This window comes from Monodon monoceros, unplaced genomic scaffold, assembly GCF_005190385.1.
Source record: "Monodon monoceros isolate NGI ecotype Baffin Bay Population unplaced genomic scaffold, NGI_Narwhal_1 Super_Scaffold_3, whole genome shotgun sequence".
Lineage (NCBI taxonomy): Eukaryota > Metazoa > Chordata > Mammalia > Artiodactyla > Monodontidae > Monodon > Monodon monoceros.
Genome location: NW_021703780.1, coordinates 24,043,988 through 24,071,048, shown reverse-complemented (window position 1 = coordinate 24,071,048; position 27,061 = coordinate 24,043,988). Strand labels below are relative to the sequence as shown.

Here is a 27,061-nt window from a genome sequence, read left to right as displayed (position 1 = left end):
CATCCCCACACCCAATTCTACAACTCCACTTTACTACTAAAAACATCACCCAAATCCACTGGGCACAAATCTGTGCTGGATTTCAAGCTGAGGAGGGTGGGCGGGGCCAGGAGAGCTCCTGGGGTTCAGCACACCATTACCCTCCCTTCCCCAACCCCAAGCACCAGCAAATCAGCCCAGCAAATCAGCCCACGGCCTTTTCTTCCACTTTATTTCATATTCCCACCACAATAATGACTCCTTTAATTTAAACTAAAAACCATAGAGGGTTCATGAAAGGGTGGCAGCAAAGGAATGAAAGTGTCAAAGACTGGGGACAGGTGGGGTGGGGAATCAGCGAATCGTCTTGACTGGACTCTTGAAGTTGCTGGCCGCTTGGAGCTGCAGCTGGTAGGCCATCGGATGGATCTTGAAACCGTAGAGCCTGGGTCAGGGCAGAGGTCAGAGAGGCAGCAGCGTGAGCCCCATCCTGGCCCTGCCTGTGGCCAGCATTCCTGCCTCCCCACCCCAGCTCCTTCATGGGCCTGCTCAGTACTGAAGGGCAGAGGCTCCCAAACTTCTTCTCTCAAGAATATTTGGAAATTTATTTTAAATATCCATTAAAACTCAAATTCTAGGACGTACACGTGTGTACACACGCACAAGCACACACGTCAGTACTTGTTTCAATATAAAGCTGAATTTTCCTTCTCTACACAAGAGTAAAAATGATACTCCAGGAAGATAAACCACACTAGAACCGTGGCTCTGAGGATTTCCTGGCAGAAGGTTGAACACCCAAGAAGACAACAAGGTTAGCTACTGTTTAAATGTTGCTTCAAGTGACAAACATTACTTTAAGCGATTCATACATTTAAAAACACACTGTCAGGCATGTCACTATCCCCACTTCACGGATAACGGAACTGAGGCATACATGATCACACAACTTTCCCAAGGTCACTCAGCAGGGAAAAGCCCTGGCTTTGGGAGAAGTAGGTGTCAAGAACAGACCATGCCCTGTCCTTGTCCTCCCTTCTTTCTGGGGGACCCCGGCCCTTTCCTTTGACCCTTGGTGACTCTGTCCCTGCTCCCCACCTGGGCACAAACTGGTTGGCGGGCCTCTTGGGCCGGTACTCGGGGTGCACCATGAAGAGCATGTGAGGGAAACCGGTGCCGAAGTAGGCGCCATCCGTGTGGTGGTGCCTCGATGACTTGGGTGTGTACACGTCCATGCACTTGGGGCAGTAGAGCTTCACCATGGCCTCACCTGGGATGTCCGAAAGGCCTGGGAGACAGCCAGACTCAGCAGGCCAGGTAACCCAAGCCTGCCCAACCTCCCTCCTGGACTCAGGCCCCAACTTGCTGAGCCCCAACTCCTTCCCAGTGGACCTGCCATTTTATGTGGCCCTTCTTTCCCTTTTCCAACACTCACCGATGGGAAGCATTGGCTGGTTCTCACAGTACACACGGGGACAGTAGCCAAAGTCTCCCTGCTGGTACTTTTCCAACTGCAGTGAATAAAATGGAAAGGGTTGCTGGATAGGTATGAAGAGAAGAGGCAACCCCCTCCTCAGCCCAACCCACATCACTCTGTCCCCAACTCCTCCTGTCTCTCGCTGTCCAGAGGCCCCTTTTCTGGCTCAGATGGGCCCTCAAGACTCCTCTGCTTCCCTTCCTCCAGTTAGGCAGGCTGCAGACCATCAGAGCCATTCGCTGCTTAGTCTCTGAGGAAGAGGCAGTCTACAACTTCCTGCCCAAGGCCACATCTCCCTCCCTGAAAACACCCCCTTTAGCACACCCTCAATCAGGTTTTAATCCCTAAGCCTAGGTTCTGGGGTTTATTTCCCTCTTCTAAGCTAGATTCCTTGACAAGGTTGAAACAAGTGACTTCTTGCTGCAGGAAACTGTTTCCCTTGTTGCCTGCGAAGGAGCCAAGTGGGAGTAGAGAGGCCTCACCATCTGGGCGATGCCACGGTTGGTGAGGATATAGCGGGCGTGGATCAATCCATAGAGCATTTCAGCTGCCTGCTCAATCAGGTCACTCTGGTTGGGGTTGTCTTCCAGCTCCTCATCTGAAACATGGCCCAACCAAATGCAACCACTTGTCTTACAGCTATTTTGGGTGCCCTGCCCACCCCCAGGGGCTGCTGGGCTACTCAGTTAGCCAGCACCCAACTCTGAGCCTCACCACACCCACGGCCTGGGCATTTGACCCAGAAACCTGGGCCTCTGACCCTTCCACCAACCCAAGGCAGCTCTGCCTTCTTTCCATCCCTCTCAGCCTCTGCTCCCTTCTCTCCCTCGATACATAAACGCAAAGATGTCTCCACAGAAGACAAAACTCTAGCCTGGAAGGTGTAAGGCAGGGAAAAGCAGCAGAAAATAAGACTCATGGAAAAATGGGCATTATGAAATAGTGCTAAGTTAACAGGATCAGAGTATGGGAACGAGTGGTGTTAAGTCACAAAACTAAGCAAGAGTGAGGTAGGGAATCAAAATGAAGTAGAAGACTTTGGGTTACGGGGGTCAGGGAACCAAAAGGAAATTTAGAAATTCAAGAAGCAGATAAACAGGATTTGAAAAGGAAAAGAAGCATACACACACAAAACAACCCTGAGGGTATCTCACCAGGCTCCAGGTCCAAGATCATGTCTAAAGCTTGTCGATAGTGAGGCACCTGCTCATTGAGTCCAGTGAGATTGAATTTGTCCTGGATATAATCTTCATCCACCTGTCGGGACATGAAGTCAAAAGGAAACCCATAGCAGAATCCTCAGCTTTGACCTGGGCAAGTTGCTCCAACTGGTGCCTTATCCTCAACACAACTGCTTCTGTTCCCTTTGTTCCGCGCTCCCAACTCAGCAGAAGTACTTGAGTCTCTCTCCCCAGCTCACATGTACCGCCCACCCATAAAAGCTTCCGATCTTCTTTTCCAAGGATAAACAGGTACAGCAAACCCCGTCTTAGAGAGACATTCCTTTCATGATCCTTGTTCCTATTCCTGCTTCCCATCTCAGTTTTGGCCTCTCCTTAGGGCCAGCTGGCTCTCTGAGGAAGGTGGAGGCTCAACAGCTTGGATTCTGAAGGCAGTTACAATCCCTTATGTTAACACACAGCTTCGCACGTTACAGAACGTTTTAGTAGGAACTACTTTAGTCCTAACAGCCACAGAAGATAGGTACTACCACTACCAGTACTACTGTGGTAATAAAAAATAAAACACAGGTTGACATGTCCAACGTTATACTGCTGGAGAATGTCAGGGCTGACTTGGGGCCCCAGTCTCGCCCCTTCACCACAAGTTAGTGAGGGAGTTACTAAGGGGACTCTTCCTTGACAAGAAAGAGTTTTTACGTAAGCCTGTGAAAGAAATGTGTGGAAGCTGAATATATGGGAGAATTTTTTATTTAGCCAGATTATATGTGGAGATGGATAGGGGGTTTGAGAAGAACTCACTTCACAGAAGAATTCATTGCCACGAAGCCCACAGAACCAGGAAATCCAGGACACCTCCTCTGAGCTACTCATCTTCACGTAAGCTAATGAAAGAGGAGTGTAAGGGTAAGCTCTCCCTCCCTACCTCTGATATCCTCCCTCCTTCCACACTTTGCCCTCCAACCATGGAAGAATTTGGGGCAACCCTTTCTTAAAGGATCCGAACCTGGAGCACGTCTCTCTAGCTCCTCTTATTCACATCTCGGCCCCTTTTCTCTGAGACTAGATAAATTCTTTGGGGTCCCACCACTTGTGAGAAACCGACAGGTCTTGACCCACTAGTCCTACCCACATCCCTGACGCTCCCGAAGGCCAGGCCCCTCTCTCCTCCGTGTCAACTCCGGCAGGGCCCGCGGCTCAGGCTCCCTACCCGCGCAGGTCTCCGCGTGTTCCCGGCCCCATTCCCAAGGGTTCCGAAGTTTATCCTTTCCAAGCAAGAGGCGAGCCCCTCCTTTTTTCATGGCCTGGGGGTGGCCCTCAGGTCCCTTTCATGGGAGTCCCCACATCCCGCCTCCACCCTTTTGGCCACCTCTCCCTCCCTCGGTGCCGGACCAGGTCACTTCCTTCCCCACCCCCATATCAAGGCGGGGAGACCCCATGTGCCGCGCCCAGGGACGGGGGACACGGCGCGGGGACGACCCCAGACTCACCGACTGGACGGGGACTGGGACCGGGGGACGGGGGGGGAAAGGGGAGTTTCTGCTTCCAAGGAACCGCGGGGACCGCTGCAACGCACGGCGCGGACAAGACCGCGGTAGGCGAAGTGGGGTGGGGGGGGAGTGGAAATTGGGGAGGGTGGGGAGGAGGGCAACGCGCAAGTGCTTAGCGTCGGGAGCCGCGATGGACGCCGGGAAATGGAGTCCCCGGTAGGGAGAAACTGGCGAAACTAGGGAAAGCCGAACTACGAATCCCAGGATGACCCGCGCACGACCCTGGTGTCGCGAGGCCCCTGAGGGAGACGCTCGGGGGCGGGGCGCAGCAAGGGGCTGCTAGGCTCAACCGGAAGCGGAAAGTCAGTATCGCGTCTGGGCCACGGAGCCTGGGAAATATAGTCGTGTGATTCCCGGAACCGTGGGGTCGAGAAGGGCGGGGAGAGGAACACGGCTGCCGGTGTCGTTTCCTGCCGCTCCCCTCGCACAGCGAGCTTCAGGCCCCGGCGCGGCTACGCTTCCCAGGGCATTGACCTCATCCGCTCCAGCCAGTCTGGTCCTTATCGCCTGTCGGGCTCCTTGCCCGAGTCAGCCCGCCAAGGAGACCCCCGAAGGGGCCCATGCTTCACCCCGGGGTTTGGGCTCCGGAGGCGGGAGGTGAGGCCGGGTTCCGTGCTGACGGACCTGGGTAGGGTGTACTGGGCTGAACTGAACGGCGACAGAACCAGGAGTGCCCCGTGCGCTAACCTGAGGTGGCGCCAGCCATTCTGCTGCTTGTTCCCTTGTACTTCTGCATTTCCTCTTAGGGCTTGAACGGGGCTGCTGCAGGCGCTAAGTGTGACCTTCGAACCCAGGTCACAGTAATGGTGAGGGGCTGTGAGACGTTATTTCTTTTCACGGTTTCTGGGCATTCTCCACCTCAGGGCCTTTCTTAACCCCGAGAATGGTTTCCCAGGGACAGAAAATGAGCTCGGAGTGGGGGCCACCTTGAGGGAGGCGACAGGTATTGTGGGGGCGTTATGTAAAAGCAGCACACCAACCGACGGATCCTTCTCGGTCCTCGCGCTACTTGGGCACGTGCTGCGTTGCGGTATGCTATTGGAACGATTCCAAGGCGGGAAACAGCCCCGGCGCTTGCGCGCGCCTGCGCCCTCGAGTAACTGTCCCCCTTCAAGCCACGCATGCGTCTTTGTATCGTGTGACTCTGTCGATTCCTTTGCTTAGAGTAGTGCCATTTTGCAGTACGGAAGCTACAAAACAACACAGACTGGAACCTCTCCCTTAAATCTGCTTCCTGCTTCCGGAGAAGTGTCAAGTCTGTTTTTGTTTGAGAAGACGTTACCCGAAATAGGATCGAGGAAGATATAAAGAGCCAGGCTGATTGTTTTTCTTAACGGTATGTCTTACGTGGTGGTAAAGTAGCCTCAGAGAGGCTATTATTTATTGTTGATGAGGATGGGAGTGGGGGCGGAGCGCAGGACCTCTGGGCAGCTGTCTTATGGAGACTTCTTTGTTAACCTTTACTAAGGGGCATGGTCTGTTACTGTAGGATTTCCTGTTTTTCCACATGATCTATGGTCCTCAGGCCCTGCAGGGTCCTAGGTTGTGGGGTCACTTTTGGGTTAGGAGGGGATTTTTGACGCTAAGGATACTTTTCCTTCTCCCAGCAGGTGTCTGGAGGTGGCTCTGGTCACTGCAGGACCACCAGGGGCTTGGCTTCCTCGTCTCATCCTCCCCCTGCCTAGTCTCATTTTCCCAGATCTCCCAAAAGCCATGTCCGGGGCCACCCTCATTAACTTTACCCGAGCCACTGACCCTAGTGATCTCTGGAAAGATGGGCAGTTGCAGTCACAGCCTGAAGAGCTGAAGCCCACCCTGGATGGGGCTGCAGCCCGGGCTTTCTACGAAGCCTTGACTGGGGATGAGAGCAGCACTCGTGAACCCCAGAGGGCTCAGCCTGAGTCTGCCAGTAAGAGAAAGAGGAAGAGAAGAATGATGAAGGAAGCTGCAGCAGGAGTATCAGGAGGACATGGACAAAGGAGATCCCTTGGGGCAGAGGACAAGATGACCCACCGGATACTGAGGGCAGCCCAGGAGGGGGATGTGGCAAAACTAAAAAGACTGTTGGATCCCCATGAGGCAGGGGGAGCTGGGGGGAATATCAACGCTCGAGATGCTTTCTGGTGGACCCCCCTGATGTGTGCGGCCCGAGCAGGCCAGGGGGCAGCTGTGCGCTATCTCCTGGGCCGTGGGGCTGCCTGGGTGGGGGTCTGCGAGCTGGGTGGCAGGGATGCTGCTCAGCTGGCAGAAGAAGCGGGCTTCCCTGAGGTGGCCCGCATGGTCAGAGAGGGCCCCAGAGAGACGAGGAGTCCAGAGAACCGGTGAGGGGAAGCCTTATCTTCCGTTGTGTTCTTTCCTTCCTAGCTACTCCACACTAGAGGCCCCAGAACAGAGCTGGAGGGTTGGTTCTCTTCCCTGTCCTCTAGTGTAGGCTAGTAAGGCAGTCTGGTTACGGACATGAGCTCCCTGGGTTTATTTTTTTGTATTTAAAAAATTTATATATTTATTTAGTTTTTAATTTTATTTTTTATTGAAGCATAGTTCATGTATACTACTATATAAATTACAGCTATACAATATTAGTGATTCACAATTTTCAAAGGTTACAGTCCATTTAAAGTCATTATAAAATGTTTGCTATATTCCCGTGTTTACCCACTCCCTGGGTTTAAATCCTGACTACTTACTTGGGCGAGCAACCTAATGTCCATGTGCATCAGTTTCCTCATCTAAGAAATGGGGCAATAAGAGCACCTTTCTTAAAGGGTTGTTAGTAGTAAATGGGTTAATATATGTAAAGTGCTAGAACAGTGCTTGTAGCATAGTAAGCACTATACAAACATTAGCTATAGTAATTATTAATCCTCCCTCACCCAAGAGCCTTGTGAGGCCTTTTAACCTTCTCTTCTCCCAGCTATTCCCCTTTGGGTCCCTCGTTGCTAAGTGGGGAGGAAGGCAATTTGTTCCTCAGCAGAAATACTGGAAGGACCCTGTCCCACCCTGCCACCCACCTCTGAGGCCTAAACCCTTGCGCTGCCCTTAACCCTTTCTTTTTTTTCTCTGCAGGTCCCGATCCCCCTCCCCCCAGTACTGTGAGGCTTGTGATGCCCACTTCCAAGACTCTAACCACCGTACCTCCACTGCTCACCTGCTGTCATTGTCCCAGGATCTCCGGCCCCGCAACCTGCCCCTTGGGGTGCCTACCTCCAGCCCAGGCTTCAGGCTGCTGCTGAGGGGGGGCTGGGAGCCTGGAATGGGGCTGGGACCCCGGGGCGAGGGCCGTGCCAGTCCCATCCCCACTGTCCTCAAGAGGGACCAGGAAGGACTAGGCTACAGATCAGCACCCCAACCCCGAGTTACACATTTCCCAGCTCGGGATACACGGGCAGTGGCTGGGAGGGAGAGAGCCCCTAGGGTGACCACACTGAACTGGAAGGAGGCGAGAAGGCAGGAGGAGAAGGACAGGGCCTGGGAGCGGGATCTGAGGACATACATGAACCTTGAGTTCTGACCTTGGCAAGTTCTGACCCTGGTCTGCTGCTGAAGTCTGAACTTGGGCCCCTGACCTAGGCACTTGGGCTTCTACTTCCTGGGGCCTGCCCAGGTTCCAGACCTTCAGGTTTTGATCAGTGGACTCTGCCTTTGGGAGAAAAGAGGCTGAGAGTTGAGAAATAAATCAAGCTTTTCCCCCTCTTTGGTGTTTTATTCACTTTTCTGGAAGCTGTTGCAGGGAAGCCAAACAGGCTGGGGGCCACATGAAATTCTACCTGAGCCAGAAGAGGCAGCAGCTCTGCTAGGTGGTATGATAGGGTCACCTCCCTGCCAGTCTGGTTCGCTCCTAGTCCCAGCCGCTGCCCAGAGTGCCCCACCTATTTTTTCAATCCCTGAACCAGGAATTGCCCATCTCTATGCAAGTCTAACTTCCCTCAGAAGGCATCCCCTGCCCACTCCATCCCTTGCCCACTCAATTCAATCACTGATTTCACAAATAAAGTTCATATACTATGTGCTAAGAATAGGGAGTAAGAGACTTTCCCAGTCTTCAGGTTGCTCACAGCTGGAGGAGACAGGATGTGATCAAATACAATGCATGGTGATAGAGGAGGTCAGGGAAGGCTCAGAGGTGATGAGAGTGGGTAGGGTCTTGCAGGAAGAGGCCAGTGTGATAGGAGGGCCTAAGATTATGCAGCCTGTAGGCTATTAGCTGAAACTGGGACCAGAACTCTGGCCTCCCAAATATACACTTTAAGCCAAGGTTCTTCATTTTGATACCTGAAAACTCCTGAGGGCAGGAAGCACATCCTATTTGTCTACACTTGTCCTTCCCACACTTCCTCTCCCGCTCCTCCCTTGTGCTGCTCATACTAGGTGCCAGGCACATGAAGCGCTCACTGTCGTCAAATCCAAGGGGTAAAATACGTGCATGGAGGAGCAAGGAAGGGCTACTCAAGTCCCAAGCCTCCTCTCAGCTTTCTTTTCCGGAAAATCCTTTCATGAAATCATAAACAAAAAAAGGGGACTAAAGGGGGCGGGCGAGTTTAAGGGAACACTGGCGTCACGGGGGCTCTAGACGACGAAAAGGGAAAGCTGGGTTTACATTCAGGCGTTGGGTCCCCGTGATCTTGACTCTGCGCCCCGCGGTACGGCCAGGTGCGCACTGATGGCGCGCACAAGCAGCGCGGGCGCGGGGCGGTGGTGGATTGGCAGGGTCCGCCCCGCGAGCTGCGGGCTCCGCCTCCGCCTGTCCCTCGAGTCCCGGTGCAGCTGCTTCCGGGCTCTGCGGCTCCGGGCGGATCAGCGAGGCCGCGGCCCGGACACTGGGCCCGGGAGGGGCTGCAGCGCCTGGACGCCTGGCTCCCCAGGCAGGCCCGCGTTTTGGCTCGCAACCGGCATCTCTGAGGACATCTGCGGCCTGACCTCGCGGAGACCGAGTCTCAGCTGCGTGCTCCGGCCACTTTATAGGGTTCATAGCCCTCTGAATCAAGGGACGAACGTTGCTGGCTGGAGTTTGCCGGATACCTCTTCCCTCACTCACCTAACAGGAGACTTCTTCCTGAGCTGCCTTAGGGCAGCAGTTCAGGACTCTCCCGCTCCGGAGCACCTAGGACCCAGGGCCACCTTCCTTCCTTCCTTCCTTCTTGGATGAACCTTCTTGGATGAACCTCCTCCCCAGTTGCTGGGGCACCTTGGGGCGTAGGCTTGGTGAGTGAAACTTGGGGTGCTGCCTGCTGGGAAAGAAACCTGGAAAACAGGGAGGACACTGTGGGGGTGACCCAGGCTTTGTCAGATCCTGAGACTTTTGCAATCTTGTGTGCTGGGTGGTGGTGGTGAATGAACTTGGATGTGCCTTCCTTTACCTCAAAACTGTAAAGGAAACAAGCCGCTTGACACACTTGAGGCTGCATGACCATCCAGGGAAGTGGGGAGCCACTTCTGAATTCAGAGTAGGACTCACCAGCAGATACCTGTTCTTCTGAGCCTGAACAGACTGTGGCTTCTGAGGAAACCCTCAGCCCCCAAACCTGAGAGTCTAAGCAGTGCCAGGAAGCAGCCCCAGAATTTGGGGGCTCATTACACACCCCAACCATGTTCCTGCGACAGCTTGGTGGCTGGCTACCTCGCCCCTGGGGCCGCTGGAAATCAACGAGGCCTGACCTGCCCGCCCCAGAACCCAGACGGATGGACAGCTCCTCTGAGAATTCAGGGAGTGACTGGGACAGTGCCCCAGAAACCATGGGAGATCTGGGGCCTCCCAAGACCAAGGACTCAGGTGCACAGAGGAGCTCTGGGGCTGCTCCAGAACCAAGCAGGGAGTCCCAAGTTGAGCAACTGGGGTGCAAAAAAATGGATTCTCTCAAGTGGGACGAGACTGTCTCTAGCACTCAAGAGTCTGGGAGATTGGAGGCTGGAAAGACCATTCTCAAACTAGGATGGGATCCTGTGGACTCAGGTGGCACCAAGAAGCCTGGTGTGTCCCCTGAAGAGGGACTGAGCCCCCCTGGGCCTGAAGCCCCAGCGGAGAAGCCTGGCCAGTGTCAGAAGCTGCTGGGCTGGCTGCGGGGGGAAACAGGTGGGGGAGCAGGGGCTCCCTACCAGTACCTGGGGGACCCAGAGGAGTGCCTGCAGATCTCCACCAACCTGACCCTGCACCTGCTGGAGCTCCTGGCCTCAGCCCTGCTAGGGCTGTGCTCAAGGCCCTTGCGGGCAGCCTTGGACGCGTTGGGCCTGCGTGGACCGCTGGGCCTCTGGCTGCATGGGCTACTGTCCTTCCTGGCTGCCCTGCATGGGCTCCATGCCGTGCTGAGCCTACTTACCGCTCACCCCCTGCACTTCGCCTGCCTCTTTGGTCTTCTACAGGCCCTGGTGCTGGCTGTCAGCCTCCGGGAGCCCAGTGGGGATGGGGAGGCCACTGACTTGGAGGGCGAGAAGTTGGGGAGGGAGGGTGAGGAGCAGAGGGGAGACCCAGGAAAGAGGCTGTGACCACGGGGTGGGGTGTGGCCCAGCGTCCCACCCTCAGTGGGTTGGGAGCAACGGTGAAGATAGTGTGGGGGCACGATCCACATTGTAAGCACAGGGACCTCAGGGATGGGGCAGAAACCCCAGAGTATGAGGGCACAGAGGCCCCGCCCCCCTTCACACACAGGAGAGCTGTTTAGGGTGTCTGTGTTTATGGACAGTGGGGGCATTGGCCTTGAATTCACCAGCTGTTGTTAATTTTTGCTTTTACATTTCTCCCACTTCCAGTTTTTTTTTTTCCCACCTCCGCTTTTTAAAAACCAAAAAAAAAAAAAAAAAAAAAAAAAAAAGTGTGGCGGTGGAGAATAAAGACTAAAGGGTCTTCTCTACCTTTCAAAACTCTCCAGGGGTGGAGGAGACTAGAGGCAAGACAGACAGACCTCTGGGTGGGGTAAGAGGGTGGTTGAGAGACTCAATGGATCCTGTGGATCCTGTGATCTGTGCTATCTGGGAAAGAGTGGCACTGCTAGGTGGGTGGATTAGGGGGTCTGGATGGGGTTCCCACAGGTGATGGGGAGCCTGCAGGGGGGATCTGGGTGTTCCTAGGAGCCAGAGGGAGTGGGGATGGTGCTGGCAGTGTTGGCAGGAGGGCCAGCTCAGAAGGGCTGGCAGCTCATAGGAAGTATGGGGAGCACTGGAGTTTGCAGACCCCACTGGGGGGTTGGCTTTGCTCACTCAGCAATAAATGTGTCACACCAAATCCTAAATACACCACTAAAAGTGAGAGTTACTGTCACTCAGTGTCCTTCCTGACGCCGTCCAGCTGGGGGCTTAGGTGGTAGAAGGTCCAGAGGGAGTACTGAAATGGGGGGAGTGGGACTGATGTTGGGAGACAAACCCCCAAATGAGATGAGGATTGAAAAATCATCTTTATTCTTGAAAGGGAGTTAAGAGTCTCCAGCTTCTCCGCCCACCACAATCTCAGTTCCTACTGTATCCATCTGGGGGGCACAGATGAAGCCACAGGTCAGTTACTGGACAGCTCACAGGTCTCTGGTGGGAGGAGGGAGAAAAAAAGAGGATGAAAAGAAAGGAGACCCAGGGAGAGAGGCAAGGTTGATGGTAATGGGATGAGGAAGAATGTACTCCCTCATTCCCCCATGTCAGAGAAGGGGTCTCTGAGGGCTTTTTTCCCTACAGACCTCTGCCCCCTGTCTGACCCTCTGCCCCTTTTATCCACTGCAAACTCAGAAACCTCTCTTGAGTATCCCAGAGCCCATCCTGGCTCCCTGTGGTGCCATTGCAGTCTGTGACACAAATGGAAGTGTCAACACAGCCAATGTGATGATGTCGGCCTTTGGCCATGCCCTCTGGTGACATCACTTGAGTCCCTTTCATCCAGCACTCACAGAAGACTTGGTGAGTCCTAGTTGTTTTCTGTGGGACTCTGCCCCCTCACCTTGATTCCTGGGAGTCAGTAAGAAGGCCTTAAAGTCGAGGCAGGAGGTCAGGGACTGGAATTCCTCCACACAATTCTCGGGAGGGTGTGGTGAGCGATCTGGAAGAGCAAGGCAAGGCCCGTGAAAGCCCGTGCTTCTCAGCACCGCCCCTGCTGAGGCCCTCACGGAAGCACACAGCCCTTCCTGAGATGATGTCACGGAGCCCAGAGAAAGGGGCTCACTTGCCCCCCGGCTCCCGCTTCCCCCCAGCGCTTCCTGCCTGGCACCCTCACTCACTGTAGAGGAGGAAGCGCTGGTAACCCTGGCCTGTCTCTTTCAGCATGATTCCGCCTGGGCATGCGCTGGAGAAGAGCTTGGTCTTCATGTCAGGGCGGCCTGTCAGGGTGGGTGGGGCAAGTGTGAGGACTGAGGTACAGAAGCAAGCAAGCCCAGGGGGCTTGAGGAGAGTGAGGGCTGGAGAGAACCAACCTTCGGTTCTGAGATCTGTGCTCCCCTCAGACAGGTGGTAGATCCATTTCCGGGGCGCACAGAGCCCATTTTTCCTGCAGAGGTGGTGGTGACAAGGAAGAAAGACTGAGTGACACCTCAACCGGTCAGTACCAGCCTCTATTTACTTCATCTTATTCCCTCTTGAAGCCTGGCTCCCCTTGGGTTTCAAGCTACCAAGGGATGATTAGGTCCCTATCTCTCCGGAGGGAAACTAATAGAGCTGTTGAACTCAAGTGGACCAAGAATAATGGATACGCCAAAGAGCCCAGCTCTTTGTGGGTGGGTGCTCACACTTTAGGCAGAGACTGTACCTACTGCTGCCTCTGCCTCCTCACCACTCACGTGCGGATGGTAGCTCGAAGCTGGAGCTGCATGGGGGCAGAGCCCACGGCCATGTTGAAGACAATGTTGTCCACAGGGTCAAAAGTCGCCAACTCCTCCTTGGTGGGAGCTGCCCCTGCGATAAAGTACCACCGGCCCAGATGGGGCTCTGGGAACTGGAGAGACAACGAGGGGAGCAGAAGAAGGTGGGTCTCACTACAGAATCCATCCGACCTCTTCATCGGTCAGAATGACAATGCTTAGGGGTGAAGGTGTTGGCTGCCTTTTTCCAACTGAGGGTTGGATCCATGACAAGGAGTCATTAAATGACTTTTCCTCTTTGTCCCTCCTCAGTAAACCCCACCTCCCAATTCTACATGTCTTCACATTGATGGCCACAGTACTAATATTTTTTTTACTTCTTGCTTTCATCATCACAACACCCACACCCTCTTCCTCCCTTCCTTTCCCAGTGTGGCTTTTTGGTCATCCTAGGCCACTTCTCAAGGGCCCCCAACCCCCAACCCGGCAAAGCTTCCCACATTCTCAGTCCATACCTCTTTCCCATCTAGTCCTTCAGTTGTCAGCTGACTGTGCTCAGGGCACTGGTAGATGGAGTTAAGGAGAATGCCATAGAGGTAGAGTAGAGCTGCCCAAATTTGGTGGAACATCTTCAGGCAGGAGGGAGCTGGGGGTCTGCGTGGAGTGGCTGGTGCCTTAACTGCTCTCCCCCTTGCCTCGTGGACTGGCTGCTCAGTCCGCTCTGCTTCCAGCCCCCTTGCCTCGACCCTTGACCCTTTCACCTGCTAATGAGTAACTTCAACCTTGTTTTCCAACCCAAGCCTGGATTACTTACAGTGTTTGGGACTTCCTCCCCATCTTCTAAATGCAACTCCTCCACAATACATCCTGGCATGTCCAGGGTCTCCCAGGAATTAAGAGAGCTGAGCCCTCCAGGTAGGCCTGTGGTCTTTCAACCCATATCTGAGCTGGGATATCTGCTGTGCTGTGCAGCACTGAAGAGAAGTGGATTGATTCTTTCACTCGCTCACTTAGCAAACTGGTTTTGAGTTCCAGCTGTTGGTCAGGAACTGGCTAAGCCCTGGGAACATAACAATGAATAAGACACAGTCCCTGGCCTTGAAGAAGTCAGTCTACAGAAAACTAGCTGTATAAACAAATCGTTGCAGTACAACCTGGTAAGTGCTTTAGAACAGGTATGAACCAGGTGCTGGAGCATGGTGGATGGGAGGCTTTCTCTCTGAAGCTGTTAATTGGGGAAACTATATGTACACCCCCCAGAAAAGTTTGCTGACACATGAGTTCATTCACTCAATGTTTATAAGTAAGAGACTACATAATCTAGTGGTTAAAGAGAACAGACAGTGGTGTCAGGCAGAGTGGGTCCAAACCCTTAACTCTACTTATCGATCTTGGATAACTTTATTAACCTTTATGCCTGTTTTTTCATCTGTAAAATGAGCAAATCATCCATCTCATAGGACTAAAAGAGCTAATGCACATAAAGCCCATAGCAAAGGCCTGCACCGAAGTCCAAAATAAATATTCGCTATAATTAATAGTAGTGTTTGTAAAGTACTTATTAGTCTCTGGTGGGCATTAAGTTCTCAAGTAACAGAAGGTAGGGAAAGAATTGTCAAGAGGCAGTCATTGGGTAGTGAGTGCCAAGTGGGTGGAGCAGTTAATGTAATGGAAGGTGTGGAGCTTCTTTTATAAATTGTTTATAACCCACAGACTGCCATAAAGGTTTGTTCTGAGAGGTGAGGCTTGCTATGGGCTTGCAATTTAGTTAAAAGAATAAACTTTGGATGATGTGTATATGAGGGTTCATTATTACTGTTTTGGGATAATGTTTGACATTTTTAATAAAAAAAACTAAGATACAAGTTATTGTGGCAGTAAAGTAGAAGTGATTGACCCAAGGGAGTCTGGTAGGCCTGAATTTGTCAGTTCTGCCACTGACATTCGCCTAGGTGTACTCACCTGTAAAGTGGGTGTAATAGTTATCTCAGATGTTGAAAGCCTTTTAAATATGACAGTACGTGAACCCCTCAGCAAACTGGCTGGCACAAACTAGGGGCTCATGTACAGGTGCTTACTAGAACTCTTAATTGAAACAGTACTGGGACTTAGGTATAAACTACGAATCCCAGAAAGGATGGGCACCAGAGGCAGGCACACTGGCAGCAACGGATCTGGCTGGAGTGGCAGCACCGCGGGGCCCAGGCCCCTGCCCGAGGGGCTGGGGGAGAAGAGGACAGAAGGACGATAATCTCCCCGGACCTCCGGCCCGCAGAAGCCCTTAGGCGGCCCTTTCAATTCCCCAGGGTCAGAGCCTTGTGTTTCGGTCCAGTGTAACTCTATTTGCTCCCAATTCCCAAACTCGGAGGCGTCCTTTTTTAGACAAAAGTCCTGAAAGGCAGTAGTAAATCCTTAGCTTCTCCAAAACATGGCGTGTCCCCTCGGCCGCACACCGCCGGGGAAGAACATGGCGCCACAAAACGCCCACCGGGCAAAACCGAGGTCAAACCCAACGACGCCACCGCACGCAAATCAGCTCGAAAGCCACCTCCAACCGCCTATGGAAAGGGTGACTTCCGGAAGCGCCGAAGGAGAGGCGCAACGAGGACGATGGTAAGAGGAAGACAGTATTCTAGGTGGCCAGGACAGTGCCGCCTCAAATTCTCTGCCGGCCAAGATTTTAACATAGATTAGCGAGGCACAATCCCCAGTCTCCAAACTCCAAGATCATATAACTGTTCAAAGCCGCTCTCGAGGCAGTCGAAGAGTCCCACCTGATAATTTTTTTTCAGGCATTTATAGGGGCCACCACAACCCCCTACTGCTTAAACGCGCGTACGTAACAAATGGACAGCGCCGGCGGGGGTGGGGAGATGCCTAAGTGTGTACGCATGCGTAGTGCGACGCACGCAAGCGCAGTACGGTCCCCCGGGCGACGGCGGCGGCGGCGGCTCTTCGGGGTGCTCGGCTCCCTCCCATCTAGGCCGGCCCCGGCCCGTTTAGCCCCCAGGAACTCACTATTTGGGGCTGCGGACTTTCTCGTCGTGCCCCACAAAAGTAAAGCTTGGGGACCTGGGGGGAGCCGGAAGTACCGCCTCGCGATCCCCAAATACTGTCGGAAACGGAAGTGGCCATCGGAGGCAGGTTGGGGGAGGCCGGAAGTGACGGTACAGTGGGGAAGTCGGGGGCGGAGCTGCGGGGTTGTGGGGTGTGTGTGTGTTTGGTGTGTGTGGGGGTGTGTTTGGTCTGTGTTGGTTGCGTCGCTCTTCTAGAGCACCGAGGGTAGGTGGAAGAGGGAGGCAGTCAGCTAGCAGAGCTGGCCCACCGTGAGTGTCCGTCATTTCGGGTCTGTGGCGACTTAGGCGGGTTCGATGGGCGTGGCGTGGCGCGCGTGCGCGAAACCACTTTCTCCGCAGAGTCTGGCGCGACCCTCGGTCTCTCGTTGTCCCAGGGTTTGCCGACTTCTCGGGCCCTTGTCTTATCGCGACCAGTGATGACACTGGTCTTGTGTTTCCTTCCTTCTCTGCTTCCTAGTCCGACTGGCCCTCCCTTATTGTGATTGGCATCGTGGAGGCCCTCCCACCTGCCGTTCTCCAGATCCCTGTGCCGTCGATCTTTTGCCCTTTGTGTTTCTCTCCCTGTGCCCCGGAATCTGAAGGGGAATGGGGGAGGGTGTGAGTGTGTGTGCCTGTGTGAGAGAAACTCTTTAGGTATTGGGGCGGAGTCTCGGGCCGGGGAGGCTTCCGGGTATATAAAAATCTGCTCTGGGCGACAGCGGACCTCCCTCATAACATTCTTCCTTAGAGAGCTGTCGGCCATGGAGCCCAATGATAGTACCAGTACCACTATGGAGGAACCTGACAGCCTGGAGGTGCTGGTGAAGACCCTGGACTCTCAGACCCGGACCTTTATTGTGGGGGCCCAGGTGAGACCCCAGTACTTCTGGGAGACACCCATTAACTCTTCCTCTTATAGGTTCCTTATTCTGAGAGAAGAGCCTAATTTTCTGGTTTTCACATTTTCCTTCATTGATTCCTTTGTTCATATTGTAGCCAGAACATTTTCTGATGTTTCCTCTTTGGTTTTTGTTGGGGAAGGCAGATTTTCTTTTGCCTTACTCCACCTGGATAAAACTCAGTGCAGAGAGAAAGAAGGAAGGAGGAGTCTGTATTCCAACATCATAGATGAACCCCAGCCCAAAGGGAGAGACACGGCTCCTGCCTTTGGGAAAGGAAAGAGAACACACAGACCTAAAATACAAATGTGTCTTAAAAACAAAAACTGGTGACATCTGTACTGTGTATTTAAAGGATAGAAATCAGATCCTGTAATGCTCATAATGCAGGTAGAGCTCTAATAGACAAAATTTTGAGGTGGTTAATTTATAGTTTTAAAACACGGTGTTACATGTATTTAAGGAAACCGTATAGGCTTGTGTGGTTAGGTGTATGTAAACAGCTTGGTACTCCTTAAGAGTCAGTTGTCTAGTTAGGAAAAATGTTTTTCTGGCTTGCCCCTTTTTCTTTCTTCTTGCTTGAGTCTGCTTTCCTTAATCTGATTTTCTACTCCATCTTCTTTGTCACTGCTTTTATCTTTGAGATTACAGTGTTGGTATCGTTCTGTGTTTGGGGAGGGGTCACCGGTATCTTTAGACACACACATTCCTTTGGGAGCCAGGCAGAGAAGGAGAGAAAAGAATGTCAGTTGACTTTTCTGTTTTTCAACCTTGTAGTTATGTCCTAGGTTTATAATCTGAAGTTCCTTATGTTTATTGTATGTATATTGACAGGTGTTGCCTTAGTTCAAGGCTTTGCACAATAATTACCTCACAATTAAGACAGGCAGGTAGTGATTTTATGATGGGATGGTTTTTACCCCTCACAAGTCGGTTGTCCCTCTGCTGTCCTTCCTTTTTCTTCCATTCCCTGATTCCTATTTATGTCTCGTCTTCCTTACAGATGAATGTAAAGGAGTTTAAGGAGCACATTGCTGCTTCTGTCAGCATCCCTTCTGAGAAACAGCGGCTTATCTATCAGGGGCGAGTTCTGCAGGATGATAAGAAGCTCCAGGAATACAGTAAGGGGGTGGGGGAGGCAGTTCAGAGCTGCTGCTGCTGTTCAGAGGGATGAGCTGAGGCCGTGGGTTTACCTGATCGTACAATGTTTCGGTGTATGTCTTTTTTTCTGCAGATGTTGGGGGAAAGGTTATCCACCTTGTGGAACGGGCTCCTCCTCAGACTCAGCTCCCTTCTGGAGCGTCTTCTGGAACAGGGTCTGCCTCAGCCACCCATGGTGGGGGACCCCCACCTGGTACTCGGGGGCCTGGGGCCTCTGTTCATGACCGGAATGCCAACAGCTATGTCATGGTTGGAACCTTCAATCTTCCTGTAAGCTTGTGTTTCACATGGGAGGGTTTTTCTGGGGGTAGTTTTGGTTGTGGTAGCAGTCAAGAGCTTATAAGACAGGCGTCCCAGTCTTTAATTGGGTTTGGAGGGCCCTGTAGTCTGATGATGGCCTCAGTGTTTGAAGAGATAGGGGGTGGGGCTCCAGAGAATCAGTTGGAAGTGCGGGGGCCTTAGTATTTGACTTCTCCCAGAACAACTTCCCTTACCCTTTCCCCAGAGTGACGGCTCTGCTGTGGATGTTCACATCAACATGGAACAGGCCCCGATTCAGGTATCACGAGGCCTGGGAGGGTCAGGGAAGGGGATCTGGGAGAAGGAGGCCATGAAGTGGGGGCGGATCTGGCTGAGGAGATGGCTGGGACCTGGTTTAATAGGTGGTGGAGCTTGTGGCTTATCTCAGACCTGTCCTGATCTTCTCTCTCCTGTTGTAGAGTGAGCCCCGAGTACGGCTGGTGATGGCTCAGCACATGATCAGGGATATACAAACCTTACTATCCCGGATGGAGGTGAGTGGGCAGGGCTGGCTAGGGTCTGTCTGTCTCACTGCATCCTCCCTACCCCTTTTCTCTCAGCTTAGGGGTGGGGGCATGACTGGCCACATCCACTGGATTCTCCCCTCCTAATCTAGTCTCTTTGCAGTCTTCGTTCTTTCGGGAAGAAAAAGTATCTTTGTGAGGCTGTTTCATCCCTGCCAATTCTCTAAGTCCCGGGTATCTGGGCAGTTTGTTGCAGACTTGTCAGATGATTCTCATGGCATGTTTTTTCAGTTAAATACGGATTCCATGCTTTTCTATTCCTCGCTTATCATATTTGATACTGGGATGGCCTAATTTTTTTAGTTTGCTTTTGCAACCAGTGGCCTTTCCTTCTTTTCTCTTGGAGGTTAGGAAACCACAGGCCATACTTTTTGTTAGTAATTTGTTTGCAAGCATCATAGGTATTCATCACGCATCTAACTTGTGTAAGTCTTAGGGAGTTGCTAGGGAGTCAGGTGTAGATGCAGAGCCCTGCCTTCAGGGAGCCGAGTTAGCGCATTCTCCACTCAGTCTGCTTTGACCTGAGTAATTTTATGCTGCTGTCTCATCTTACCTTTGGTGTCCTGACTCTTCCCCACCTTCAGTGCCGAGGGGGACCCCAAGCCCAGCAGAGTCAGGCACCCCCACAGACACCAGCTGTGGCCTCGGAGCCAGTAGCCTTGAGCTCTCCAACATCAGAACCGGTCGAAAGTGAAGTGCCTCCTCGGGAGCCCATGGAGGCAGAAGAGGTGGAGGAGCGTGCCCCTGCCCAGAGCCCGGAGCTCTCCCCTTCTGGCCCAGCCCCAGCAGGCCCAACACCTGCCCCAGACACAAACGCACCCAAGTGAGAGATGGAGGGAACCTTTTGGGGTAGGAGTGGGTTGGGGATTGTAAGTGAAGTATGAGGACCAGGGAAGGTCTGATGGGAGAGGAAGGATTGCTTAGGGGTTATACCTGTAGAGTTAGTGTTGAGGGGCAGGGAGGGGCTCCAGTGTAGGTAAATGGGGTTAGGCCTGGCCGCTGAGCCGGAAGCACTGGTCTCCCTGGGGCAAGGAAATCCAAGTGGTGCTTCCTGAGCCTGATCGAGATTCTCTCCTGAGTCCACACAGGCCCCGTCTGTTTTTTAGGGTTAGTGTTTTGCCATTGTAGGTACAGGATTGTATGGTGGGGAGGGTGGAAGCAGTTTATTTTCCTCTTCCCATCTTCCCCTGGGTGAGGTTAAAGAACGGAAGCTCTGCTAGTTCAGGAAGGGATTGGGCCAGGGGTCTGGGAGGCCAGGAAGAGGTAGGGCAGATATGGTGACGTTGGGAATCTGAGGGAAGCCTTGGCTCACTGCCCCTTGGGGTTGCCCACAGCCATCCTTCCCCTGCGGAGTATGTCGAGGTGCTTCAGGAGCTACAGCGGCTTGAGAGCCGCCTCCAGCCCTTCCTGCAGCGCTACTATGAGGTTCTGGGCGCCGCCGCCACTACAGACTACAATAACAATGTGAGCCCGCCCACCCCCTTGGCCAGTACTCCCCAGTGGGGCAGGGAGAAATGCAGATCACCCCTTCCCCCCGCAGAAGGCACTGCCTTCGACAGAATAGCTGCCCTTTAGATTTGGAAGGAAGTGATCTTTTCCTCCGTGACAGAGAAGGAGGATCTTTTTCTCCCTGACATCTTTATGATGGCCACTGTCACTGTCCTCGCACCCTCTTGATCCCCTCAGTGAGTTATTTAGGAAGTTTATAAAGTAAGGGAGATTAGCAGGTGATAACTGATTCATTGTAAGGCTTATTTTATCAGGAAGCTGTTAACGTGTATAAAACAGAATTTACTTGCAAAGATGTGGTCTACACAGAAGCTTCTAAGCACGTACTTGAAGACGTAGAGGACGTGAGAACGTGATAATTTCAAGAAGGTGCTGTTTTTGTTAGCGAGGTGGATTCTAGCCTAATGTTTTCCGCCTTTCTGTGTTTGGCCCCGGGGAGTACAGCAAGAGGGCCGGGAAGAGGACCAGCGCTTGATCAACTTGGTGGGGGAGAGCCTGCGGCTGCTGGGCAACACCTTTGTGGCGTTGTCTGACCTGCGTTGCAATCTGGCGTGTGCGCCGCCGCGTCACCTGCATGTGGTCCGGCCCATGTCTCACTACACCACCCCCATGGTGCTCCAGCAGGCAGCCATCCCCATCCAGGTGGGTCAGGGGAGTCTGGCCTGAGGGAGAATGGAGGGCTGTCAGTGGAACGATCCAGCATAGCTATTGGGCTCAAAAGAGGTTAGAAGGGGAGCATACTTTGGAAACGTGGTGACGCACGATGAAGGAGCCTTTAGAAGTACAGTGTGTCATGGGATGCTCTGGGTTAGGCTCTGGTGTTTTTCTCACTTCTGCCCCATCCACCTCTATCGTCCAGATCAACGTGGGGACCACTGTGACCATGACGGGGAATGGGACCCGGCCCCCCCCGACTCCCAGTGCAGAGGCACCTCCCCCTGGTCCTGGGCAGGCCTCGTCCTTGGCCCCCTCTTCTACCACCGTCGAGTCTTTGACTGAGGGGGCTCCCCCGCCAGGACCGGCTCCCCCACCGACCGCCAGCCACCCGAGGGTCATCCGGATTTCCCACCAGAGCGTGGAACCCGTGGTTATGATGCACATGAACATTCAAGGTGAGTTAGGAACAGTCGCTGGCAGAGAAGAGCAGCGCGATGTGGGAGGTGGGGTTGGCGCTGAGGTGTGAGGGCGCCAGGGTGGGGAAGGGGAGGCCAGGGCTGATGGCGGTGGCAGGGGGATCGAGCAGAAGCTCTTCTGGTTGGTGTGGGAGGGGAGGGGCAGGAAGAACTACTTGTCCTCAGAGAGCTGTTTGCATGGTGAAGGGAGTGTCTCCTCCTTGGCTAGATGGAGTGAAAGGCAGGCTTTGTGGTCGGGGGAGTGGAAGCCTGAAGCGCGCCGATCTCAGGAGGATACAGTCAGGCCTTGGCCCCGCCTGTCTCAGGGCCACTCTCTCTGTCTCCTTGCCCAGATTCTGGCACACAGCCCGGTGGAGTTCCGAGTGCTCCCACTGGCCCCCTAGGACCCCCTGGTCATGGCCAGACCCTGGGTAAGAGTGAGGGCATCAGAGCAGGCTGAGCTCTGGGTAGAGAAGGGGTAGGGCCAAGTGGGTGGGTTGAAGGGGGTCCAGGTTCAAGGTTACATCAGACCCACCCCCCAGGCTCCACCCACATCCAGCTGCCCTCCCTGCCCCCTGAGTTCATGCACGCCGTCGCCCACCAGATCACACATCAGGCCATGGTGGCAGCTGTTGCCTCCGCGGCCGCAGGTAATGACCTGAAAGGGGAAGCCTGGGAGGTGGGGCCTGGACCACGGTGGTGGGCATCATCCACTGGCAGGCCGGGGCCCGGCCCTCAGCCCTCTTTGGTTTCTCCCCTCTGCCACCCACAGGACAGCAGGTGCCAGGCTTCCCGACAGCTCCCACCCGGGTGGTGATTGCCCGGCCCACCCCGCCCCAGGCTCGGCCTTCCCATCCTGGGGGGCCCCCAGTCTCGGGGGCTCTGGTGAGTAGGGGTGGGGGAGTTCCATTGGGGATGAGTGTGGGGAGAAAATTCTATGGTGGGGCATGGAGAGGCCAAGACTGAAAGCCTGCCTTTCTCCTCTCCCCTCAGCCGGGCGCTGGTCTGGGTACCAACGCCTCTTTAGCCCAGATGGTGAGTGGCCTCGTGGGGCAGCTTCTTATGCAGCCTGTTCTTGTGGGTGAGTACTTGTTCTTCCCCACTTCAAACTGAAGAGGTTTCCCTGGCTCTGAAGGCTGATGCTCCCTTCCCGGTCTCCTCACTGGCACTTCCCAGTTCTCTCCATATTCCTTTGTTCTTGCTTTCCTACTGGGAAGACCAGAATGGAGATGCTGTGGGGTCTTGATTTTCTTGAGATTTCAACTTTCCTCTTTTGGCCCCTATAGCTCAGGGGACCCCAGGAATGGCTCCACCTCCAGCCCCTGCCACTGCGTCAGCCAGTGCCGGCACCACCAACACAGCTACCACAGCTGGCCCTGCCCCCGGGGGGCCTGCCCAGCCTCCACCTCCTCAACCCTCTGCCTCTGATCTTCAGTTCTCTCAGCTCCTGGGGAACCTGCTGGGGCCTGCAGGGCCAGGGGCTGGAGGGCCTGGCATGGCTTCTCCCACCATTACTGTGGCGATGCCTGGTGTCCCTGCCTTTCTCCAGGGCATGACTGACTTCTTGCAGGTGAGTGGCTGGCTTGCTCCTCACTTCACCCTTCCTATTCCTGGGCCCAGCCAGGCACTGGAGTCTTGTTGCCATTATATTGCCACTTGGAAGGAAACTTGGGAATTTATTGCCTCTGAATCCTCCATTTTGGAGATGAGGAAAACAGGGCTTGGAGAGAGAAGCATAGTAATTTGGGTCACTGCTTTCTGACCTAACTCAATCAGAGGGAGAGAGGTAGCTCTCAACCTGACTCTACTCTGGAGAAGCTACAGTGTGTATTCTGCTTTAAGGTGCAAAGACTGGAATAGAGCTCCACGTCTTCCAGACCCCTGTTGATTTGTGCCTTCCTGATGCCCTTTTATGCCCTTGTCCCCATTCTCACTTTGTCTTCTGTTCTTCCTTCCTTCTCTGTGGGGCAGGCGACACAAACAGCTGCTCCACCACCTCCGCCACCTCCGCCCCCACCCCCGCCTCCGGCCCCAGAACAGCAGACGGTGCCTCCACCAGGGTCCCCCTCTGGTGGCGCAGGGAGTCCTGGAGGCCTGGGTCCTGAGAGCCTGCCGCTGGAGTTTTTCACCTCGGTGGTGCAGGGTGTGCTGAGTTCCCTGCTGGGCTCCCTGGGGGCTCGGGCTGGCAGCAGTGAAAGTATCGCTGCTTTCATACAACGCCTCAGTGGATCCAGCAACATCTTTGAGCCTGGGGCTGATGGGGCTCTCGGTGAGCAAATGGGGGTGCCTTGGCCTTCTCTAGGGAGGGGCAACCAGGGGACGGTAGATGGCCTTTGTTAGGGGTATTGTCAAGGTGGGGTGAGGCTGATGGGCAGGCCAGGTGGTAAAGGCCACTGCTCCCTTCTGCCCCTGTCCCTAGGATTTTTTGGGGCACTGCTCTCTCTTCTGTGCCAGAACTTCTCCATGGTGGATGTGGTGATGCTTCTCCACGGGCATTTCCAGCCACTGCAGCGGCTCCAGCCCCAGCTGCGATCTTTCTTCCACCAGCACTATCTAGGTGGCCAGGAGCCCACACCTGGTAACATCCGGGTAAATGAAGACCTTGGGCCCAGAACTCTTCTTCTCATCTTCAGTTCCTTATTCCTAACTTTGTCCGTTGCCTAAAGCTGTGACTGCCCCAGCTCAAGCCCTGGGCTTGGTTGGGGAGGAGGGGGAAGTGTCTTGAGGGGTGTGGGACTTGGTTCTAAACTTGTGCTGTTCTCTTCCCCCCACACCGCCCCCCAGATGGCAACCCACACATTGATCACGGGGCTAGAAGAATACGTGCGGGAGAGTTTTGTGAGTAACCCTTCCCCATCCCCTCCTCTCCTGGCTCTGGTCAGGATAGCCCATGGCTCCCAGTCTCTCAGGGCTTCTGATTTGGGGGTCTTTGTGTGTTTTGTCTCTCAGTCTTTGGTGCAAGTTCAGCCAGGTGTGGACATCATCCGGACAAACCTGGAATTTCTCCAAGAGCAATTTAATAGCATTGCTGCTCACGTGATGCACTGCACAGGTCAGGGGCTCGCTGGGCCCAGGTGAATGGGGCATGTTGGATGTGCAGGGCTGCTGGGTGCCAGCATTCCGTCCTTATTTCTCACCCACAGACAGTGGATTTGGGGCCCGTTTGCTAGAGCTGTGTAACCAGGGCCTGTTTGAATGCCTGGCCCTGAACCTGCACTGCTTGGGGGGACAGCAGATGGAGCTTGCTGCTGTCATCAATGGCCGAATTGTAAGCATCACCCAGTCCCAGATTCCCAGCCTTTTGTTTCCTCAGGTTTCTGTTTTCTTTGGTATCCTGCAGTTTTCTTTTCTTTTTTCTTTTTCTCAAAACTGCCATCCTTTACTGTTTGGTATCTTTCGAAAGCTGTTTGAGGGTTTTGTGTTCCAAGTCTGCTTTCTGCCCCCCAGCGTCGCATGTCTCGTGGAGTGAATCCGTCCTTGGTGAGCTGGCTCACCACTATGATGGGACTGAGGCTTCAGGTGGTACTGGAGCACATGCCTGTAGGCCCTGATGCCATTCTCAGATATGTTCGCAGGGTTGGTGATCCCCCTCAGGTAAGGGACCTGATGGGCTATGGGATCAGGGGACTCGAAGGAACTGCAGAGATCTGAGAGGGCCTTTTGTGGTGGTCTCCTTCTCTGTCCTTTTGCACAGACGCTTCCTGAGGAGCCAATGGAAATTCAGGGATCAGAGAGAACTCCCCCTGAGCCTCAGGTACCAGGGAGAGGTCGAGGAGCCAGATAATGTGGAGTGGAGGGCTGGGGCCGGAAGGGCTGGAGGCTGAGAATTCTGAAGCCTGGGTCTTCCCACTGTCTGACTGCCAGCGGGAGAATGCTTCTCCAGCCCCTGGGACAACAGCAGAAGAGGCCATGTCCCGAGGTCCGCCTCCTGCTCCTGAGGGGGGCACCCGAGACGAGCAGGATGGAGCTTCAGCCGAGACAGAACCTTGGGCAGCTGCAGTCCCCCCAGTGAGTGTCAGGAGGTGGTCCAGTGGGCTAAGGCAGGCTGAGAGTTGTGGGAATGACTATTTTCTTATCTTTTCCTCCGCAGGAATGGGTTCCTATTATCCAGCAGGACATTCACAGCCAGCGGAAGGTGAAACCGCAGCCCCCACTGAGCGATGCCTACCTCAGTGGTATGCCTGCCAAGAGACGCAAGGTTGGTTTGCCTCTTCCCTGAGGATCGCTCTTTATCCGAATTCCCCTGTTGTGCTTAGAGTCAAACTAATTAGAGCTGGAAAGAATCCTTCCTAGTTTAGTCCCCTGATTTAATTGATGAGGAAACCATTCTGGCTCAGACTTGCTCACCGTTGTTGCCCCACACTTTTATATTAGTCTGTTTGTCAGCAGTCCTTGTCATCCCTCAGTTGCCCAATCCCCATGTGACCAGGGCCCATCGTCGTTAAGGTGGGCTTCCTCTTGTGGACTAGCTAGCTGTGAATACTGGGTGGCTTGACCCGTTCTGCCCCTCTTGTTTTGAAGACCAAGTCCAGCACATTCAATGGTGTTTTTGGCCAGAGCCAAACACAATTAGGAAGGCATTTCTGCTGTCAAAATGACACATGGACCGTTTCCCTTCTCTCCGCTAGCATGGAGACTCAGTGGTTGACTCATGGAAAGGGTGAGCTGGGTGGTGACATTGGATCTGATGTTGATCCTCTTTTCCCTTTCAACCCCATCCCCCAGACGATGCAGGGTGAGGGCCCCCAGCTGCTTCTCTCAGAGGCCGTGAGCCGGGCAGCTAAGGCAGCCGGAGCTCGGCCCCTGACGAGCCCCGAGAGCCTGAGCCGGGACCTGGAGGCACCAGAGGTTCAGGAGAGCTACAGGCAGCAGGTGCCCCCACCTTGAAGCAGCATAGGGATGGTTTAGTGGGAGGGATTGGGCTAGGGTCCCTCTTCCCTGGATCCCTTCAGAGATGAACTGGTCAGTCTGGGGCTACTACTTGGTTTTAAAATGTTTTCCCCTAGGGGCATCTGGGAAGGCTCAGTGATGCCATATTGGGCTACTGGACAGTACATGGCTGGTGGGGAAATGTTAGCTCCTGAGGGATGACTTCTGTGTGCTTGCTGGGATCCTAGGGGCTGGGCCAGTACCACTCCAACCTGCTTTGCTCTCTCTCTCTAGCTCCGGGCTGATATACAAAAGCGACTGCAGGAAGACCCTAACTACAGCCCCCAGCGCTTCCCTAATGCCCACAGGGCTTTTGCTGAGGATCCCTAGCTCTTTGCTCCATGGCCCTCCATCATCAGGGGACCATTTCTCCCCTCTTCCTTCACAGTATTTAAGAAATAAAGTCAGATTTTCCTGGCTCTTTCTTTTGGTCTCTAAATTGTCTTCGTTAAGTAGTCTAAGCCCCTTAATCTTCTATGAAGTTGGTTTTATAAATTAATTCCCAGGAACCCACCTATACTAGACAGCTTTTAACATTTTACCACGAGCAGATGTGCAGTACGATGTTTTACTGTTCGTGCAGCACAACAAGTGTACAAGCCTGTTTTGAGGTCAG

General features: G+C 53.8%; 5 protein-coding genes across 22 annotated transcripts; 3 read left to right on the top strand and 2 right to left on the bottom strand.

Annotated features, from left to right (window-relative positions):
* Positions 1-190: 190 nt before the first annotated feature.
* Positions 191-4,460, bottom strand: CSNK2B (casein kinase 2 beta). 2 transcript variants are annotated; one of them, XM_029244410.1, is made up of 7 exons: positions 4,128-4,460; positions 3,439-3,521; positions 2,611-2,713; positions 1,939-2,054; positions 1,415-1,490; positions 1,078-1,267; positions 191-424 (listed from the first exon to the last, which is right to left on the bottom strand). In XM_029244410.1, the coding sequence occupies exons 2-7, from the start codon at positions 3,508-3,510 to the stop codon at positions 334-336; spliced, it is 648 nt and encodes a 215-aa protein (XP_029100243.1). In that variant the 5' UTR covers positions 3,511-3,521; positions 4,128-4,460; the 3' UTR covers positions 191-333. The 2 variants fall into 2 exon arrangements, with proteins under 2 accessions (XP_029100243.1, XP_029100242.1); XM_029244409.1 differs by lacking the exon at positions 4,128-4,460 and adding an exon at positions 3,848-3,870 and having other exon boundaries at positions 195-424.
* A 56-nt stretch (positions 4,461-4,516) lies between these two features.
* GPANK1 (G-patch domain and ankyrin repeats 1) lies at positions 4,517-7,899 on the top strand. Of its 6 annotated transcripts, none has more exons than XM_029243898.1 (4): positions 4,517-4,784; positions 5,370-5,523; positions 5,795-6,508; positions 7,254-7,899. In XM_029243898.1, exons 3-4 carry the CDS (start codon positions 5,901-5,903, stop codon positions 7,696-7,698), a joined length of 1,053 nt encoding a protein of 350 aa, XP_029099731.1. In that variant the 5' UTR covers positions 4,517-4,784; positions 5,370-5,523; positions 5,795-5,900; the 3' UTR covers positions 7,699-7,899. The 6 variants fall into 6 exon arrangements, with proteins under 6 accessions (XP_029099731.1, XP_029099726.1, XP_029099730.1 ...); XM_029243897.1 differs by having other exon boundaries at positions 4,518-4,784; positions 5,798-6,508; XM_029243896.1 differs by having other exon boundaries at positions 4,518-4,784; positions 5,352-5,523; positions 5,798-6,508.
* A 1,041-nt stretch (positions 7,900-8,940) lies between these two features.
* On the top strand, positions 8,941-11,433 carry CUNH6orf47 (chromosome unknown C6orf47 homolog). Its single transcript, XM_029243015.1, has one exon. It carries the CDS (start codon positions 9,774-9,776, stop codon positions 10,665-10,667), a length of 894 nt encoding a protein of 297 aa, XP_029098848.1. The 5' UTR covers positions 8,941-9,773; the 3' UTR covers positions 10,668-11,433.
* APOM (apolipoprotein M) lies at positions 10,932-15,988 on the bottom strand. 3 transcript variants are annotated; one of them, XM_029243018.1, is made up of 7 exons: positions 15,974-15,988; positions 13,770-14,015; positions 12,935-13,089; positions 12,572-12,645; positions 12,380-12,478; positions 12,103-12,201; positions 10,932-11,696 (listed from the first exon to the last, which is right to left on the bottom strand). In XM_029243018.1, the coding sequence occupies exons 2-7, from the start codon at positions 13,827-13,829 to the stop codon at positions 11,671-11,673; spliced, it is 513 nt and encodes a 170-aa protein (XP_029098851.1). In that variant the 5' UTR covers positions 13,830-14,015; positions 15,974-15,988; the 3' UTR covers positions 10,932-11,670. The 3 variants fall into 3 exon arrangements, with proteins under 3 accessions (XP_029098851.1, XP_029098850.1, XP_029098849.1); XM_029243017.1 differs by lacking the exon at positions 15,974-15,988 and adding an exon at positions 14,918-15,094; XM_029243016.1 differs by lacking the exon at positions 15,974-15,988 and adding an exon at positions 14,918-15,094 and having other exon boundaries at positions 11,554-11,696; positions 13,471-14,015.
* Positions 15,822-26,871, top strand: BAG6 (BCL2 associated athanogene 6). 10 transcript variants are annotated; one of them, XM_029243005.1, is made up of 26 exons: positions 15,877-16,122; positions 16,760-16,880; positions 17,914-18,031; positions 18,145-18,341; positions 18,577-18,630; positions 18,791-18,865; positions 19,480-19,718; positions 20,230-20,359; positions 20,849-21,046; positions 21,264-21,516; positions 21,870-21,947; positions 22,059-22,166; positions 22,289-22,401; positions 22,510-22,597; positions 22,803-23,086; positions 23,488-23,785; positions 23,936-24,105; positions 24,301-24,354; positions 24,466-24,568; positions 24,660-24,784; positions 24,964-25,110; positions 25,211-25,270; positions 25,381-25,524; positions 25,607-25,714; positions 26,242-26,388; positions 26,680-26,864. In XM_029243005.1, the coding sequence occupies exons 2-26, from the start codon at positions 16,773-16,775 to the stop codon at positions 26,773-26,775; spliced, it is 3,495 nt and encodes a 1,164-aa protein (XP_029098838.1). In that variant the 5' UTR covers positions 15,877-16,122; positions 16,760-16,772; the 3' UTR covers positions 26,776-26,864. The 10 variants fall into 10 exon arrangements, with proteins under 10 accessions (XP_029098842.1, XP_029098841.1, XP_029098838.1 ...); XM_029243004.1 differs by lacking the exon at positions 15,877-16,122 and adding an exon at positions 16,169-16,281; XM_029243006.1 differs by lacking the exon at positions 15,877-16,122 and adding an exon at positions 16,219-16,237.
* The last annotated feature ends 190 nt before the right edge of the window (positions 26,872-27,061 follow it).

Coding starts and splice junctions, on each gene's coding strand:
- BAG6 (XM_029243005.1), top strand. CDS start 16,773: ATGGAGCCCAATGATAGTACCAGTACCACTATGGAGGAACCTGACAGC. Junction 25,271..25,380: donor GAACTCCCCCTGAGCCTCAG/GTACCAGGGAGA, acceptor TCTGACTGCCAG/CGGGAGAATGCTTCTCCAGC. Junction 26,389..26,679: donor AGGAGAGCTACAGGCAGCAG/GTGCCCCCACCT, acceptor CTCTCTCTCTAG/CTCCGGGCTGATATACAAAA.
- APOM (XM_029243016.1), bottom strand. CDS start 13,584: ATGTTCCACCAAATTTGGGCAGCTCTACTCTACCTCTATGGCATTCTC. Junction 12,479..12,571: donor CACAGATCTCAGAACCGAAG/GTTGGTTCTCTC, acceptor CCACCCTGACAG/GCCGCCCTGACATGAAGACC. Junction 11,697..12,102: donor ACTGACTCCCAGGAATCAAG/GTGAGGGGGCAG, acceptor TCCTCCCACCAG/AGACCTGTGAGCTGTCCAGT.
- CUNH6orf47 (XM_029243015.1), top strand. CDS start 9,774: ATGTTCCTGCGACAGCTTGGTGGCTGGCTACCTCGCCCCTGGGGCCGC.
- CSNK2B (XM_029244410.1), bottom strand. CDS start 3,510: ATGAGTAGCTCAGAGGAGGTGTCCTGGATTTCCTGGTTCTGTGGGCTT. Junction 2,714..3,438: donor GCAATGAATTCTTCTGTGAA/GTGAGTTCTTCT, acceptor ATGTCCCGACAG/GTGGATGAAGATTATATCCA. Junction 425..1,077: donor GCCAACCAGTTTGTGCCCAG/GTGGGGAGCAGG, acceptor GCCCTGACCCAG/GCTCTACGGTTTCAAGATCC.
- GPANK1 (XM_029243898.1), top strand. CDS start 5,901: ATGTCCGGGGCCACCCTCATTAACTTTACCCGAGCCACTGACCCTAGT. Junction 6,509..7,253: donor ACGAGGAGTCCAGAGAACCG/GTGAGGGGAAGC, acceptor TTTTCTCTGCAG/GTCCCGATCCCCCTCCCCCC.